General features: G+C 48.8%; 1 protein-coding gene across 11 annotated transcripts in view; it reads right to left on the reverse strand.

Moving 5' to 3' along the window:
- LOC119978777 (ras-related protein Rab-44-like) overlaps positions 1 to 19,089 on the reverse strand; it is a 217,278-nt gene that overhangs the window by 116,476 nt on the left and 81,713 nt on the right. For 5 of the 11 annotated variants that reach the window (XM_038820641.1, XM_038820643.1, XM_038820639.1 and 2 more), the window contains 6 exons: positions 16,061 to 16,245; positions 13,395 to 13,452; positions 10,741 to 10,922; positions 10,244 to 10,301; positions 8,401 to 8,585; positions 6,863 to 6,920 (listed from right to left, as the gene is read on the reverse strand). The exons of 2 other annotated variants lie outside the window; for them this stretch is intronic. In XM_038820641.1, the coding sequence (XP_038676569.1) occupies positions 6,863 to 6,920; positions 8,401 to 8,585; positions 10,244 to 10,301; positions 10,741 to 10,922; positions 13,395 to 13,452; positions 16,061 to 16,245 (726 nt within the window). The remainder of the gene's footprint in view (positions 1 to 6,862; positions 6,921 to 8,400; positions 8,586 to 10,243; positions 10,302 to 10,740; positions 10,923 to 13,394; positions 13,453 to 16,060; positions 16,246 to 19,089) is intronic. 4 more of the 11 variants (XM_038820647.1, XM_038820642.1, XM_038820640.1 and 1 more) reach the window with 3 other exon arrangements.

Consider the following 19,089-nt stretch of genomic DNA (forward strand, 5'->3'; position numbering starts at 1 on the left):
CCTTTACCACTCCAACAAATCCCACTGTCTTATCAGCCTTCCCAGTGCTTTTCTTCAACCACCAACACTGTGACTTTACATGGCCTAGTTTATTACAGTGAAAACATTTGAAACTTTTCATGACTCTTCCACCCTCCTGGATTTCTTTTTTAATCTGAGGTACACTCTCCTTAATATCTCCCATCAGATCACCTTTGCCTCTACCACTTGAGTATTTCTCATGTCCCCAGTTTCTATCCCTCACAGGCTGAAACTGATGTCAGAAACCAAGCTTTGATTTATGAACTAATTCATAATCATCTGCCATTTCTGCTGCTAACCTCACAGTTTTAACCCTCTGCTCCTCCACATGAATTCTCACTACATCAGGAATTGAATTTTTAAACTCCTCGAAAAGTATAATTTCTCTGAGAGCTTCATACTTTTGGTCTATTTTCAAAGCCCTTATCCACCTATCAAAATATCTCTGTTTGAGCCTTTCAAACTCCATGTATGTTTGACCAAATGTTTTCCTTAAATTTCTAAACCTTTGTCTGTAGGCTTCAGGCACTAGTTCATTTGCACCTAAGATGGATTTTTTCACCTCCTCATACGTCCCAGATACCTCCTCCGGAAGCGATGCAAACACTTCACTAGCCCTACCTATCAGCTTTCTTTGAATCAGTAACACCCACATGTTCTGTGGGCATTGTTTTTGTTTAGCCACCTTCTCAAATGAAATTAAAAAAAGCTTCCACCTCCTTATCGTCAAACATTGGCAATGCTTGGACATATTTAAATAGATCCCCACCAAGCCTTCGACTTTGACGCTGTTTACCATTATCCTCATCACTATCATCCAACTGTATGTTTCCCTTTACGTCTGCCAATTTTAACTGACTGTCATGTTTCATGGCCATTTTCTGAAGTTCAAACTCTTTCTCTTTATCTTTTTCCCTGATCTGCATCTCCCTTTCTCTTTCTTTTTGTTCTGATAGGGCTATTCTTTCTTTTCCCCTTTATTTTCTTTCCTTTTCTTTTTCCTCTCTCTCTCTCTTTCTTATTCCTCTCTTTCGTATTCAAGCTGCTTTAATTACCAGAGCACATTACCAGTGCAGTAGAAAACGGGGAGCCGATGGATGTGGTATATCTGGATTTCCAGAAAGCCTTTGACAAGGTACCACACAAAAGGTTGCTGCATAAGATAAAGATGCATGGCATTAAGGGTAAAGTAGAAGCATGGATAGAGGATTGGTTAATTAATAGAAAGCAAAGAGTGGGTATTAATGGGTGTTTCTCTGGTTGGCAATCAGTAGCTAGTGGTGTCCCTCAGGGATCCGTATTGGGCCCACAATTGTTCACAATTTCCATAGATGATTCGGAGTTGGGGACCAAGGGCAATGTGTCCAAGTTTGCAGATGACACTAAGATGAGTGGTAAAGCGAAAAGTGTAGAGGATACTGGAAGTCTGCAGAGGGATTTGGATAGGTTAAGTGAATGGGCTAGGGTCCGGCAGATGGAATACAATGTTGACAAATGTGAGGTTATCCATTTTGGTAGGAATAACAGCAAACGGGATTATTATTTAAACGATAAAATATTAAAGCATGCCGCTGTGCAGAGAGACCTGGGTGTGCTAGTGCCTGAGTCACAGAAAGTTGGTTTACAGGTGCAACAGGTGATTAAGAAGGCAAATGGAATTTTGTCCTTCATTGCTAGAGGGATGGAGTTTAAGACTAGGGAGGTTATATTGCAATTGTATAATATGTTAGTGAGGCCACACCTGGAGTATTGTGTTCAGTTTTGGTCTCCTTACTTGAGAAAGGATGTACTGGCACTGGAGGCGTGCAGAGGAGATTCACGAGGTTAATCCCAGAGCTGAAGGGGTTGGATTATGAGGAGAGGTTGAGTAGACTGGGACTGTACTCGTTGGAATTTAGAAGGATGAGGGGGGATCTTATAGAAACATTTAAAATTATGAAGGGAATAGATAGGATAGATGCGGGCAGGTTGTTTCCACTGGCGGGTGAAAGCAGAACTAGGGGACATAGCCTCAAAATAAGGGGAAGTATATTTAGGACTGAGTTTAAGAGGAACTTCTTCACCCAAAGGGTTGTGAATCTATGGAATTCCTTGCCCAGTGAAGCAGTTGAGGCTCCTTCATTACAAGTTTTTAAGGTAAAGATAGATAGTTTTTTGAAGAATAAAGGGATTAAGGGTTATGGTGTTCGGGCCGGAAAGTGGAGCTGAGTCCACAAAAGATCAGCCATGATCTCATTGAATGGCGGAGCAGGCTCGAGGGGCCAGATGGCCTACTCCTGCTCCTAATTCTTTTGTTCTTAATTCTTTCTCATGTTCCGTTTGTTTAAGTTGTAACTCAACTTTTGCCATTTCCAATGAGTCAAACTGTATCTCGGGGCAACTATAAATGCTTAGCCATCACCATAATTACCTCATACTTTCTCATTTTGTCAGGTAATGTTAACTGCAATGTTTTTGCCAAATCTAACAATCTGCTTTTAGTCTCTGTCTGTAAGGTACGGCGTGTGACCGTCTCCAGCCCCAAAAACTTCAGAGCCTCTTGAAAGAGCCATTGTCCACAACACACTCCTCACTTAAACTAGAATACTACACCTGATAAGCAACCACAATATGCCCACCCCTCACTGTCTTTTAGTTCACTAAGCCAACCCAATAGATAGACTTTTATCCCGGAAGAGTCCCCAATTTGTTATAGGCCAGGGTTTAGAGAACCCCAAAGTGTATCATGGAGTTCACCTGAACCACAAATTTTAATAGATTGTGGTATGGGGAGCACACGGCCCACTGTACAGGTGTGGTGCAGCAGAAATGGAAAAGTATTTTTTAAAGCGAAACAATGTTTATTCTATGAACTCAAGTTAACCTTTTTAAAACATACAGTGAGCATCTTAGCAACCATTAATTCAAATACAACCCCCAAAGAATACAACACGAAGTAATCCTTAATAACTTCCCAAACAACACCCAAAAGACAAAAGAAAAACCTTTTAACAGAAGCACATTAGGTTTACATTCACTGCAGAGAACATTGAAAATTCTGAATTCACCAAATGATCAAGAGATGGTCTTTTAATGGCAGAGAGAACAGCAGTACACCTGCTTGGTCAGGCGTCAGCTCCAACACTGAAAACAAAACTAAAACACACCCTGCAGCAAACAGCCTAAAACGGAAGTAAAAAGCTGACAGACAGCCCAGCTCCACCCACTCTCTGACATCACTGATAAACACCCATTTCTTAAACACCCATTTCTTAAACACCCATTTCTTAAAGATACTCTCACATGACACATTCACCCCCCACCATCTGGTCTGGGCTTGCGAAATCCTACCAACTGTCCTGGCTTGAGACAATTCACACCTCTTTAACCTGGGGTTACCCATCTCTCTGGCTCGGTAAAGACTTAATTACCTGCAAATGCTCGCATTCAAAGTATCGTCTTGCATCTTTGACTTTGTCTGTATAAATATTTCTGGAACCTACCTCTTCATTCACTTGAGGAAGGAGCAGTGCTCCGAAAGCTAGTGATTTGAAACAAGCCTGTTGGACTTTAACCTGGTGTTGTAAGACTTCTTACCGTGCTTACTCCAGTCCAACGCCGGCATCTCCACATCATGTCTATCGTCGACACCGCAAACTGCCGGCTCTAAGTGGAAAGGATCTCCAAAAGGATCGCGCATATGGACACTGACATTAAGTTTCTACAAAGATGCAAGAAAGCAGACAAGATCCCGAAAGGGCTACAGATCACAAACCCACTCAATTCGACCTGCAACACAGACTACGTTGAGAGACTATCATTGAACCTCTCTCACACTCCTCAACCACCTCGTACACCAGCTCTACAGCACACACCGCAACCTGGAAACCAAGATAGAGGCATATTCTCAACTTGCGCTCAGGACACAGCAGACCAGCAGCGAAACACCTGCAAACAGATGAGACAATTATACTACGCTACCTATATGCACACCAAGAACAGGAAGCTTGAGAAACTAGGCATTACCACCAGCTGCAACCAAGCCTCCCCCACCACAGTAGAAAACAATACAGGGAAATCTCTTGTCAACTTGTCAGACTACACCCTTCAACCAGACGAAATCGAAGTCCTCAGCAGAGGGCTCAATTTCTGCACCACTACCAAAATGGACCCCATCAGTCTTGCAGCAGACACGGAGGAATTCATCAGGCGAATGAGTTCTTCCACAGACCCCAAGAGGCCAACAGCGAACACAATGAGACAACCAATGAACCATAACAACAGACCGAGAGATCTGCGGTGTGGCAACCGAAGAGGAAAGAGTAGAATTGGACCCCTCCGGAAGGCCGCTGCTCTAGACTCGACATGTATGCTCAAGCCGTCAGGAATCAAGTCAGTGCCAGATTCATCAGTCGCATTCACAAGACCCGAACGTCACCCAGCACAACGCAACGGCGTCCGCGCTCTCAAGACCAACCGTAACATCGTCATCAAACCAACAGAAAGGGGAGGGGCTACCATCATACTGAACAGAACGGACTACTGCAAAGACGTGTACCGACAACTCAACAACCAGGAACACTTGAGATAGTTACCCGCAGATCCGACCAAGGAACACACTCGCCAACTCAACAGACCGATCAAAACCTTCGATCCAGACATTTAGAGCACCCTACGTGCTCTCATCCCACATACTCCCCGCGTTGGAGATCTCTACTGTCTTCCGAAAATACACAAGGTCAAACACCAGGCCATCCTATTGTTTCAGGCAATGGGACCCTGTGTGAGAACCTCTCTGGCTACATCGAGGGCATCTTGAAACCCATCGTACAAGAAATGCCCAGCTTCTGTCGCGATACGAAGGACTTCTCACAGAAACTTTGCACCCATGAATCAGGAACATTCCTCGTCACAATGGATGTCTCGGCACTCTACAGCAGCACCCCCATGATGACGGCATTGCTGCAACAGCCTCAGTACTCAACACTGACAACTGCCAATCTCCAGAAGCAATTCTGCAACTTATCCACTTCATTCTGGATCACAACGGCAATTCACCTTCGACAACAAGTTCTTCATCCAGACAAAAGGAACTGCCATGGGGACCAAATTCGCACCTCAATATGCCAACATCTTCATGCACAAGTTTGAACAAGACCTCCTCACTGCACAGGACCTTCAACCGGCGTTATACACCAGATACATCATCAATTACATTTTTTTCCTTTGGACCCACAGCGAAGATTTACTGAAATGACTGCACAATAATATCAATAAGTTCCATCCCACCATCAGGCTCACCATGGACTACTCTCCAAAATCGGTTGCATTCGTGGACACACTCATCTCCATCAAGGACGGTCACCTCAGTACTTCGCTTTACCACAAGCCCACGGATAACCTCACGATGCTCCACTTCTCCAGCTTCTACCCTAAACACATTAAAGAAGCCATCCCCAAAGGACAAGCCCTCCGTATACACAGGATCTGCTCAGACGAGGAGGAGGTAACAGACATTTACAGACGCTGAAAGATGCCCTCGTACGAAAGGGGATATGGTGCTCGACTCATTGATCGACAGTGCCAACGCGCCACAGCAAAAAACCACAACGACCTGCTCAGAAGACAAACAAAGGACACAACCGACAGAGTACCCTTCATTGCCCAGTACATCCCCAGAGCAGAGAAACCCGACATCTTCTTTGCAGCCTTCAACACGTCATCGATGAAGACGAACATCTTGCCAAGGTCATCCCCACACCCCCACTACTTGCCTTCAAACAGCCGCCCAACCACAAACTACCCAGCCTTCAGAACAGCGACCACACAACCCTGCCATGGCAATCTCTGTAAGACGTGCCGGATCATCGACATGGGTACCACCATCACACGTGAGAACCCCAGTCACCAGGTCCGCGATACATACTCGGCGACTTGGCCAACATTGTCTACCTCTTACGCTGCAGGAAAGGATGTCCCGAAGCGTGGTACATTGGCGAGACCATGCAGACGCTGCGACAACGGATGAACGGACATCGCACGACAATCGCCAGGCAGGAATGTTCCCTTCCAGTCGGGGAACACTTCAGCAGTCAAGGGCATTCAGCCTCTGATCTTCGGGTAAGCGTTTTCCAAGGCGGCCTTCACGATGCACGACAACGCAAAATCGCCGAGCAGAAGCTTATAGCCAAGTTCTGCACACATGAGTACGGCCTCAACCGGGACCTTCACTTCATGTCGCATTACATTCACCCCCCACCATCTGGCCTGGGCTTGCAAAATCCTACCAACTGTCCCGCTTGAGACAATTCACACCTCTTTAACCTGGGGTTACCCCTATCTCTGGATCTGTAAAGACTTAATTACCTGCAAATGCTCGCATTCAAAGTACCGTCTTGCATCTTTGACTTTGTCTATATATATATATATATATATATGTGTGTTTCTGGAACATAACTCTTCATTCACCTGAGGAAGGAGCAGTGCTCTGAAAGCTAGTGATTTGAAACAAACCTGTTGGACTTTAAACTGGTGGTTTAAGACTTCTTACTGGACTTTTTTTTCAGACAAGCTGCCCTCCTGCTTACTGTGAATTTGTTTTGAAGATTCTGCCATTACTGCCCCTCCTCCCCCGATCCCACCGTCCCAATTCTCACCCACAGTCAGTGTGACTCCCTCCCTGACAGTCAGTCCCTGCTCCCTGTCTGAACCCAGTGATGGTACATGAACACTCACTGCTCCCCCTGTAATCCATGTACCAGATCGCAATGTCAGACACAGACAGCCAATGACTGAATCCCACCACGCATCACCCCCTCCCCCCGTCCACCCCTCCTTTTCCCTGTGCGTCCATCCTCATTACCTGTGGATCAGCTTCATCGGAACGCCGTTCCTCACTGCCGAGAGATTGATTCCGCTCTCTGGAATGAAACCAAATAGACAGACAGACAGGGAGAGAGGGTCAGAGACAGACATACTCTCACTGGACACATTAATTTTTACATTTCCTCACTCATCAGCATCTCAATCCCAGGGCAGTTTGCCTGCTCCTGTTGGTCATCAGCAATTTCCTAGGTTTGGGAAGCAATGTCATTGTTTCATTGTGAGGCTGGACATTGATGTTCCCACTCTCCTTGTGTACAATATGCTTGGGTCTGTACGCTGCGTGTGGATTTGTACTCAGTACAGGGGGTATATACACAGCTTGTGAGGCGTATGTGCACAGCCTGCGAGAGATGCGCACACAACATGTGACGGGTGTGAGCACAACATGTGAGGGGTGTGTACGCCGAGTGTGAAGGGTATGTACACACGATGTGAGGGATCTGTGCACAGTTTGTAAGGGATGTGTACACCAAAGAAGAAAGGTACAGCACAGGAACAGGCACTTCGGCCCTCCAAGCCTGCGCCGACCATGCTGCCCATCTAAACTAAAATCGTCCACACTTCCGTATCCCTCTATTCCCATCTTATTCATGTATTTGTCAAGATGCCGCTTAAACGTCACTATCGTCCCTGCTTCCACCACCTCCTCCGGCAGCGAGTTCCAGGCACCCACTACTCTCTGTGTAAAAAACATGCCTCGTACATCTCTTCTAAACCTTGCCCCTCGCACCTTAAACCTATGCCCCCTAGTAATTGACCCCTCTACCCTGGGGAAAATCCACTCTGTCTATGCCCCTCATAATTTTGTAGACCTCTATCAGGTCGCCCCTCAACCTCCGTTGTTCCAGTGAGAACAAACCGAGTTTATTCAACCTCTTGTCATAGCTAATGCCCTCCATACCAGACAACATCCTGGTAAATCTCGTCTGCACATTCTCTAAAGCCTCCACATCCCTCTGGTAGCATAGCGACCAGAATTGAACACTACTCCAAGTGTGGCCTTAGTGTTGCATACAGCTGCAACATGGCTTGCCAATTTTTAAACTCAATGCCCCGGCCAATGAAGGCAAGCATGCCGTATGTCTTCTTGACTACCTTCTCCATCTGTGTTGCCCTTTCAGGGACCTGTGGACCTGTACACCTAGATCTCTCTGACTGTCAATACTCTTAAGGGTTCTGCCATTCACTGTATATTCCATACCTGTATTAGACCTTCCAAAATGCATTACTTCATATATTTGTCCGGATTAAACTCCATCTGCCATCCCACCTCCCAAGTCTCCAAACAATCTAAATCCTGCTGTATTTTCTGACAGACCTCATCGCTATCCACAATTCCACCAACCTTTGTGTCGTCCGTAAACCTACTAATCAGACCAGTTACATTTCCCTCCAAAGCATCACACCGTATGTGAGGGTTGTGCACGCAGAGTGTGAGGGGTGTGTATACAGTTTGGACACAGTATGAGAGGGGTGTCTACACTGCACGTGAGAGGTGTGTACAGAGTCTCTTACCCTTCTTTCCCCTCTCGCTGAGCTGCTTCCTCCTGCTGAGCCACCAGCCGATCCTGGGCCTCCTGAAGCTCCTGTTGGATCTGCTGCAGCCATGTCTCCTGCTCCTGATTGGTCAGTTTGAGGTTCTCAATCTCAGTGATGGCCTCGTCCTGTTTACTGCGCAGAAAGACAAGCTCCGCCTGTAACTGGGAGAGAGAAACACACAAAGGGAACACATTCAATCAGCAAATATCAGTAAATCCTCTCATCAAATGTATTAGAAACAACCTCTATTTATTCCCATCTCTCTCTGTATCTAATGGGCGGGATTCTCTGACCCCCCCGCCGGGTCGGAGAATCGCCGGGGGTGGGGCAGCGTGAATCCCGCCCCGCCGGCTGCTGAATTCTCCGGCGCTGGAGATTTGGCAGGGGGCGGGAATCGACCGCGCCGGTTGGTGGGCGCCCCCGGCGATTCTCCAGTCTGCGATGGGCCGAAGTCCCGCCCGTTCTGTGCAGATCCCGCCGGCATAAATTGGAGTTGGTCCCTTACCGGCGGGACCTGGCAGCGCGGGCGGGCTCCGGGGTCCTCAGGGTGGCGCGGGCCGATCTGGCCCCGGAGAGTGCCCCCACGGTGGCCTGGCCCGCAATCGGGGCCCACCGATCCGCGGGCGGGCCTGTGCCGTGGGGGCACTCTATTCCTACACACCGGTCGTGTAAGCCTCCGCGATGGCCGGCGCAAAGGTGAACCCCCCCTGCTCATGCACGGAGATGATGTCAGCAGCCACTGACGTTCCTGCATATGCGCGGACCTGCGCCGGCCGGCGGAGTCCCTTCGGCCCCAGCTCGCGCGGCGCCAAAGGCCTTCCATGCCGGCGGGCGGAGCGCAAACCACTCCGGCGCCGGCCTAGCCCTGAAGGTGCGGAGGATTCCACACCTTTGGGGCGGCCCGACGCCGGAGTGGTTCCCCCCACTCCACTGCGTGTTTCTGCCCACCCTGCCGATTCCCAGAGAATCCGGCCCAATTTCTTTCTCCCAGCCTGTTTCTCTCTCTCACACATACACACTTGTCCAGAGTTTCTTTGACTCTATCCCTCTACCAGAATCTATTCACTGCCTCACGCTCAAGATGAAGGATTTGACATCTCATTCCCCAAACTCAATTTCACACCCAAAACCCAACTGTCCTCATGGAAACCAGTGAGAATTTAGAGAGAAATTGACTTCACATTAATCACATCAAATAATTTCATCTCAATCCTTCCCCTCTCGAAAATGTTGTCCTCAGATGGGAACTGAATACCTGTTACAATTAGCTCCTGAATACAGGGAACGTTAAACAAGGGGCAAACATTTTTACAATGTGGACAATTTCTGTCTGCTGTGGACTTCCGTTCAGACAAGCTGCCCTCCTACCGACTGTGAACCTGTTTTGAAGGTTCTGCCATTATTTCCCCTCCTCCTCCCCCCATCCCAATTCTCACCGTCAGTCCCTGCTCACTGTCTGAACCCAGTGATAGTACATGAACTTTCTTTAATAATGGCACGGGGAGCCCACACCGAGTAAAGTAATAATGAAGTTTTATTGACACAAACAATATATACACTACCCAGTAGATCCCTACCGGATTCCTCTCTGGTTAGTGCCTTATTGGCCGACCTTATATACATTGGTTAATTGAGATACCCTGCCCCGAGCTGAGGAGCCCGAACCCTGCAAGAAGCACAGGGAAGGCAAGCATTCCCACCCCATAGATCCCATGCGGGATATTCCACCCTCACTGCTCTCCCTCTGGCCACGGTCCATGCACCAGATCTCACATTTTGCCTCTTCCGCCTTTTCCCTGCTGTGTCCATCCCTCATTACCTGTGGATCAGCTTCATCAGAACGCCGCATCTCACTGCTGGGAGATCGATCCCGCTCTCTGGAATAAAGCCGAAGAATCAGACAGACAGGAAGAGAGAGTCAGTAACAGACACAGGGCTCACCGGGGCCATTAATTATTACACTTCCTCACTCTCCGGCACCTCAATCACAAAATCCGGGACCAGGTTGCTTGTTCATCGGGAATTTCCTGGGATTGGGAAGTACAGTCATTCACTGTTTCATTGTGAGGCTGGACATTAATTATCCCACTGTCCCTGTGTACAATATGTTTGGGTATGTAGATTGTGTGCAGAGTTGTACTGAGTGCAGGAGGTATATATATACAGTACACAGTTTATACACAGTGTGTGAGGGGTGTGTAAACAGTAAATGGGTAGTGTACACAGTGTAGAGGGCATGCACACAGTGTGAGGTGTGTACACAGTGACTGGGATGTTCACACCATATGTGAGATATGTGTACACAGTGTCTCTTACCCTTCTTTCTCTCGCTGAGCTGCTTCCTCCTGTTGAGCCACCAGCCGATCCTGGGCTTCCTGAAGCTCCTGTTGGATCTGCTGCAGCCGTGTCTCCTGCTCCTGATTGGTCAGTTTGAGGCTCTCGATCTCAGTGATGGCCTCGTCCTGTTTACCGCGCAGAGAGACAAGCTCCGCCTGTAACTGGGAGAGAGAAACACACAAAGGGAACACAGTCAATCATTATTAAATGGTAAATTGTCTCGTACAATTAATTCTAAACCATCTGCCTCTCCATCTCTCACCCAGTCTCTATTGTCTCTGTCTCAGTCTTTTTATCTTATTGAATAGCGAAGCAGGCTTGAGGCGCCAAATGGTCTACTCCTGCTGCTCTCTCTTGTGTTCTTTAGAATCATATCCTTTATTTTTGTGTTGCTTCTTCTCGTTCTTTCTCCTAAAGTTAATCACTTTACAATTGTCCATATTTAATTTCTCTCTGCAGGTTCTGCAAAACTCACCAGCCTGGTTGTGCCCTCTTGATGTTTATCACCATCCTCCTTACGGTTCACAGGTGCCAGGTCACCTGGAAATGTTTCACATTGTACCCTATATACTAAAGTCTGCATCATGGATCAAGAAAAGCAGTGGTCCATATCGGCCCCTGGGGGATACCACCATAAACCTTCATCCAGGCTGGGAAGCAGATGCTCACTTCCACTTGTTGTTTTCTGTCACTCAGCCAATCTCCTTCTGTCACTGATATTGTCTCAGCTTTGCCGACAGGTCCGTTTGGTGACAGTCAATCAGATGTCTTTTGGAAGACCGTGTGCTCCATATCAACATTGTTATATCCATCAACCCTCGCTGTTACCTTATATTACGATCCCAGACCAGACCACAACAGTGGCTAAGATACTGGACCAAAACCCTAATATTTTAGTTTATTTCGCGGAAAGAATGATTAGCTCCAGGAGTGATTGCACGAAAAATAGGGATTTGGTATTTTAAAGCAAAACTCTATTATAAATACAATATTAAACTCTTTAACTTCACACCCGAAGAAAAACAGCTTACAATGACCCGTGAAACATTACTACTCAATTCCCCATTGAACAATAAGAAAAGAAACATATAGCTCTCAATCCAGCTTAAAATCAGTATGGCGTAAAGTAATATTTGCTTTACAGGACAGAGTTTTTGGCTCCTGTTATAACCCATTCAGACTCTGGCTGAATATCTTCAAATAGCTGCTTCAACTGGGTTGTTTAAACCTCCTCCTTGTCTTCAGACATGACTGCTCTGCTTCAACTATTATTACCTTTTTTTTTTAATCTGTCCTACTGGGCGAGAATTGCCTTTACTCAGGGTCAAAATAAGGGTTGCCAGATCAGACTTCAACTCTTCTCCAGAACTTTCTCAAAATGTCTCTCTGAATGTTTTATCTCTACCCAGCAATGACATCTTCTCCCCAAGCTGAGAAACAAATTAACTTTCCAGGGACTGAAAGCACATTAACTCCCCAGGGACTGTCTCAGTAGAACCGCAGTTTATAAGACCAGACTGACAAACACATTTCGCTGGTCAATTTCACCTTCTGGCTGCTAAATTCTACTTGCAAACCAGGATTCTTTTATTTAAAAAAACATGACCACTGCAGTTAAACACATCATAAACCCAGGCTTTTCACCTTTAAATTGCGCAATAATTAGACTCCAATATTGCTAAAATCTTCCATATGTCACACTCATCAAAAAACTCCAATAAGTTAGGTAAACATGGTTAGCCCTGAACAATTCGGAGCTGCCTTTCCCTAATAAATCCATGGGCTGAATTCTCCGTCCTGCCACGTCAGATGTCTATTTCAGCACGCCGGCAGGATGCTCCGTTACACTGGCTGATCAATGGGATTTCCCATTAGAACATAGAACATACAGTGCAGAAGAAGGTCATTCGATCCATCGAGTCTGCACCGACCCACTTAAGCCCTCACTTCCACTCTACCCCATAACCCAATAGCTCCTACTAACCTTTTTTGGACACGAAGGGCAATTTATCATGGCCAATCCACCTAACCTGCACATCTTTGGACTGTGGGAGGAAACCTGAGCACCCGGAGGAAACCCACGCAGATACAGGAAGAACGTGCAGACTCTGCGCAGACAGTGACCCAGCAGGGAATCAAACCTGGGACCCTGGTGCTGTGAAACCACAGTGCTATCCACTTGTGTTACAGTGCTGCCCCATTGTGGGGCAGCCCCCCACTGTCGGGAAACCCCCGGGATGCCGGCAAAATGGAGCATCCCGACGGCGGAGAATCAGGCCCATATTTGTCCAAGCGACTGTGAATTCATATCTTCTAAAAGTTTTCCCACCACCAAGATTAAGCTGCACCAGCCCAACAAGCGCCTACTATTCTAATCCCATTTTCCAGCACTTGATTTATAGCCTTGAAAGCTGCGGCATTCCAAGTTTCCTTTTTAAGATAAGTTTCTGTTAGTCCATCCACAGTCAGTGTGACTCCCTCCCTGGCAGCCAGCCCCTGCTCACTGTCTGAACCCAGTCATGGTACATGAACCCTCACTGATCCCCCTCTGCCTATGACCAATGTCCCAGATCCCGACTTCAGGCACACATGGACAGTGACTGAAACCTCCCTTTTTACCCTGTGTGAATTACCTGTGGAACAGTTTCATCGGAACGCCGTCCCTCACTGCCGAGAGATTGATCCCGCTCTCTGGAATAAAACCAAAGATTTAGACAGACAGGGAGAGAGAGTCAGTGACAGACGGAGGGCTCACCGGGGACATTAATTGTTACATTTCCTCACTCACTGGCTCCTCATTCCCAGTTCCCAGAGCAGTTTCTCTGTTCTACTGTTCATCAGAAATTTCCTGAGATTGGGAACTGCACTGGATGCAGCCAAGGCTGAACCTGAAGGTGTGTAGACAGTGGGAGGTGTGTACATGGTGTGCAGGTGTCTACACATGTGTGTGCAGTGTGTGGAGAGTGACATGGGGGCGTCTACACTGTGTGTGGAGTGTGACATGAGGGTGTCTACACAGTGTGTGGATTGTGACATGTGGGTGCCTGCACAGTGTGTGGAGTGTGACATGTGGGTGCCTGCACAGTGTGGAGTGTGACATGAGGGTGTCTACACAGTATGTGGAGTGTGACATGGGGGCATCTACACAGTGTGTGGAGTGTAGCGTGGGGGTGTCTACACAGTGTGTGGAGTGTGACATGTGGGTGCCTAGACAGTGTGTAGAGTGTGACATGGGGGCATCTACACAGTGTGTGGAGTGTGACATGAGGGTGTCTACACAGTGTGTGGATTGTGACATGTGGGTGCCTGCACAGTGTGTGGAGTGTGACATGTGGGTGCCTGCACAGTGTGTGGAGTGTGGCATGTGGGTGTCTACACAGTGTGTGGAGTGTGACATGTGGGTGTCTACACAGTATGTGGAGTGTGACATGGGGGCGTCTACACAGTGTGTGGAGTGTGGCATGGGGGCGTCTACACAGTGTGTGAAGTGTAGCATGGGGGTGTCTACACAGTGTGGAGTGTAGCATGGGGGTGTCTACACAGTGTGTGGAGTGTGGCATGTGGGTGTCTACACAGTGTGTGGAGTGTAGCATGGGGGTGTCTACACTGTGTGTGGAGTGTGACATGTGGGTGTCTACACTGTGTGTAGAGTGTAGCATGGGGGCGTCTACACAGTGTGTGAAGTGTAGCATGGGGGTGTCTACACAGTGTGGAGTGTAGCATGGGGGTGTCTACACAGTGTGTGGAGTGTAGCATGGGGGTGTCTACACAGTGTGGAGTGTAGCATGGGGGTGTCTACACAGTGTGTGGAGTGTGACATGGGGGCGTCTACACAGTGTGTGGAGTGTAGCATGGGGGTGTCTACACAGTGTGGAGTGTAGCATGGGGGTGTCTACACAGTGTGTGGAGTGTAGCATGGGGGTGTCTACACAGTGTGTGGAGTGTGACATGAGGGCGTCTACACAGTGTGTGGAGTGTGACATGTGGGTGTCTACACAGTGTGTGGAGTGTGACATGTGGGTGCCTAGATAGTGTGTGGAGTGTGACATGGGGGCGTCTACACGGTGTGTGGAGTGTGACATGGGGGCGTCTACACAGTGTGTGGAGTGTGACATGGGGGCGTCTACACAGTGTGTGGAGTGTGACATGGGGGCATCTACACAGTGTGTGTAGTGTGGCATGGGGGCGTCTACACAGTGTGTGGAGTGTGACATGGGGGCGTCTACACAGTGTGTGGAGTGTGACATGGGGGCGTCTACACAGTGTGTGGAGTGTGACATGAGGGTGTCTACACAGTGTGTGGAGTGTGACATGGGGGCATCTACACAGTGTGGAGTGTGGCATGGAGGCGTCTACACAGTGTGTGGAGTGTGACATGGGGGCGTCTACACAGTGTGTGGAGTGTAGCATGTGGGTGTCTACACAGTGTGGAGTGTGACATGGGGATGTCTACACAGTGTGTGGAGTGTAGCATGGGGGCGTCTACACAGTGTGCAGTGAGGTGTGCGAGATATGTATGCAGTGTGCAGACTGTGATGTGCGGGATGTGTGCACCGCGTGTGGAGTCTGGTGCGTGGAATATGTACACAGTACGTGGAGCGTGGAATGTGTACACAGTGTGCAGAGTGTGGTTTCCAATGTGTATCCACAGTACATTGGGGTGGTTGAGCTCAATAAGCTAGACAGCTGGTTTGTGATGTAGAACAAAGCCAGCAACGCAAGATCAATTCCCATACCGACTGAGGTTAATCATGAATTCCCCACCTTCTCAACCTTGCCCCTCGCCTGAGGGATGGTGATCCCTCCACCACCACCAGTCAGCTCTCCCCTCAAAGGGTGATGCGACCATCAATTCACACAAAACCAGGAGTAGAAGTACACTGTGGCTTTAATCAACTAGAACAGTGCCAGCCTGCGACTGGTCTGTTAGTGGGAGCCACCTACAGGGCGACTACTCTTTATACCTCCCCTCAAGGGGTGGAGTCAGGGGCGGAGCCCACATAGGCCCCAGCTTGCTACATTATAGGTAATAACATACAATGGGCCATAGGTGGAGCCCACATGGGCAACAGCGTAATACAGATAAGCACATGGTGAATTGTTACAGCAATACATTCACCACATAGGGGAAAGCAGGCTATGGTCATCTGGGACTAAGGCATCATTACCTTACCTTACACAGTACACGGGGAATGTGCACAGTGTAGAGGGCATGCACATGGGTAGAGGGTATTTACACAGTATGGTGTGTGTATGGGTGTGTACACAATGTTTGAGGGTGGAGTACACAGTCTCTTACCCTTCTTTTTCCTCTCGCTGAGCTGCTTCCTCCTGCTGAGCCACCAGCCGATCCTGGGCTTCCTGAAGCTCCTGTTGGATCTGCTGCAGCCGTGTCTCCTGCTCCTGATTGGTCAGTTTGAGGCTCTCGATCTCAGTGATGGCCTCGTCCTGTTTACTGCGCAGAGAGGCAAGCTCCGCCTGTAACTGGGAGGGAGAAACACACAAAGGGTAAACATTTGATCACCAATTAAAATGTGATATGTAGATGCCAGTGTTGGACTGGGGTGAGCACAGTAAGAAGTCTTACAACACCAGGTTAAAGTCCAACATGTTTGTTTCAAAGACTAGCTTTCGGAGCACCGCTCCTTCCTCAGGTGAATGAAGAGGTATGTTCCAGAAACATACATATAGACAAATTCAAAGATGCCAGACAATGCTTAGAATGCGAGCATTTACAGGCAATTAAATCTTTACAGATCCAGAGATAGGGGTAACACCAGGTTAAAGAGGTGTGAATTGTCTCTAGCCAGGACAGTTGGTAGGATTTCGCAAGCCCAGGCCAGATGGTGGGGGATGAATGTAATGCGACATGAATGCCAGGTCCCTGTTGAGGCCGCACTCATGTGTGCAGAACTTGGCTATAAGTTTCTGCTCGGGTATTCTGTGTTGTTGCGCGTCCTGAACGCTTACCCGGAGATCAGAGGCTGAATGCCCTTGACTGCTGAAGTGGTCCCCAGCTGGAAGGGAACATTCCTGCCTGGTGATTGTCGCACGATGTCCGTTCATTCGTTGTCGCAGCGTCTGCATGGTCTCGCCAATGTACCATGCTTCGGGACATCCTTTCCTGCAGCGTATGAGGTAGACAACGTTGGCCGAGTCACACGAGTATGTACCTGGTGCGTGGTGTTCTCACGTGTAATACTGGTATCCATGTTGATGATCTGGCACGTCTTGCAGAGATTGCCCTGGCAGGGTTGTGTGGTGTCATGATCGCTGTTCTGAAGGCTGGGTAGTTTGCTGCAAACAATGGTCTGTTTGAGGTTGCGCAGTTGTTTGAAGGCAGGTAATGGGGGTGTGGGGATGACCTTGGCAAGATGTTCATCTTCATCGATGACGTATAGGAGGCTGCGAAGAAGCTGTCGTAGTTTCTCCACTCCGGGAAAGTACTGGACGACAAAGGGTATCTGTCGGTTGTGTCCCGTGTTTGTCTTCTGAGGAGGTCGGTGCGGTTTCTTGCTGTGGCGCGTTGGAACTGTCGATCAATGAGTCTGTCATAATATCCACTCATGTATATAATGAGATGCAGACAGGCAGTGATTGACACATAGGATGACCCACAGTACAGCCAATCACCAGACAGGACACTACCATTATAAAGCCAGAGGGCACTAGGTTTCCCGCTCTCTCGGGACCCAGCTACTGAGACAGTCAGAGTCCACGAGCTAGCCAGTGCAAACACCATGCGCTAGCTAGAGAGTCTGGTCAGGCTACTACAAGGTCACCAGTCAGATCAGTATAGTGTCGACCCACAGCTGAATATGTATAGCAGTTCTATAGTTGAATAAAACAGTGTTGGATTTCTCCAGTGTTAGACGCCTGTTTCTAACTTCCCTGCATCGAGTGGAGTCCACATCGAACCAACCTGCCTAACACATCAGAGTCGAGCGCCATATCCCGTTCGTGTGGAGTAAGGGAGGTAAAGTGAGGAGGTTTGCAACACAACTTTTTTCAAGATTACAATTAAAATGTAATCTTGAAAAAAGTTGTGTTGCAAACCTCCTCACTTTACCTCCCTTACTCCATGGTCTTCTCAGTCTCTCATTCTCCGTTCCCCACGCCGGGTGGGAGAATCGCGGGAGGGCCGGGCGAATCACGACATGCCGCCCTGGCACCCCCCGCGATACTCCCACCCCCCGCTCGGAGAATCGCCGCTCGCCGTTTTTCACGGTGACCGGCGATTCTCCGGCCCGGATGGGCCGAGCGGCCTGCCGTTCCCAACCTGTTCACGCTGGCGGCAACCACACCTGGTCGCTGCCGTCATGAACATGGCGCCAAAGGTTTGTTTTTGGCTTGTGGGGGGGCGGAGAGGGGAGTGAGCACCTCGGCCGTGCTCGGGAGGGGACTGGCCCGCGATCGGTGCCAACCGATCGTCGGGCCAGCGTCTCCAAGGAACGCACTCTTTCCCCTCCGCCACCCCGCAAGGTCAAGCCGCCACGACTTGCGGGGCAGCGGAGGGGAAGACGGCAACCGCGCATGCACGGGTTGGAGCCGGCCAACCTGCGCATGCGCGGCTGACGTCACTTAGGCGCCGCCGTCGCGTCATTCTCGGCGCGCCGCTTTGACGCAAGCGTCAAGGCCCGGCGGCCGAGTTTCTCACAACACCGCTCCTAGCCCTCTGGGGGGGGGGGGTGAATAGGGTGCGAGGAGCAGCCTCCGACACCGTTGTGAAACTCGTCCGAGTTCACGACGGCCTTCCCGATGCCGCGCAGGAGCGGAGAATCGCGCCCTTATTATCTCAGTCTCTGCCTCTCTCTCAGTCTCTGCCTCTTTCCCTCTCTGCCTCTCTCACTTTTTCTCTCTCTCTGCCACTTTTTCTCTCTCTCTGCCACTTTTTCTCTCTCTCGCTGCCACTTTCTCTCTCTCTCTGCCACTTTCCCTCTCTCTCTGCCACTTTCTCTTTCGCTCTCTGCCACTTTCTCGCTCTCTGCCACTTTCTCGCTCTGTGTCTCAGTCTGCCTTCAGCTACCTTAGATTTTTTTGTCTCGCAGTCAGCTGATTTTCTCTGTGGTCTCAAAACTGGCATGGATCCAGAAGTGTTCATGGCATCAGGTCGTTCGCCATATTCCTGATAATGAAGAAGGGCCCCCAAGAGCCCCATGCAGTTAAGGATGATAATATTAATAATATTAATAACTTATTGTCACAAATAGGCTTCAATTAAGTTACTGTGAAAAGCCCCTCATCGCCACATTCCGACACTTGTTCAGGGAGGCTGGTGCGGGAATTGAACCCGCGCTGCTGGCATTGTTCTGCATTGCAAGCCAGCTA

Source organism: Scyliorhinus canicula, chromosome 15, assembly GCF_902713615.1.
Source record: "Scyliorhinus canicula chromosome 15, sScyCan1.1, whole genome shotgun sequence".
NCBI lineage: Eukaryota > Metazoa > Chordata > Chondrichthyes > Carcharhiniformes > Scyliorhinidae > Scyliorhinus > Scyliorhinus canicula.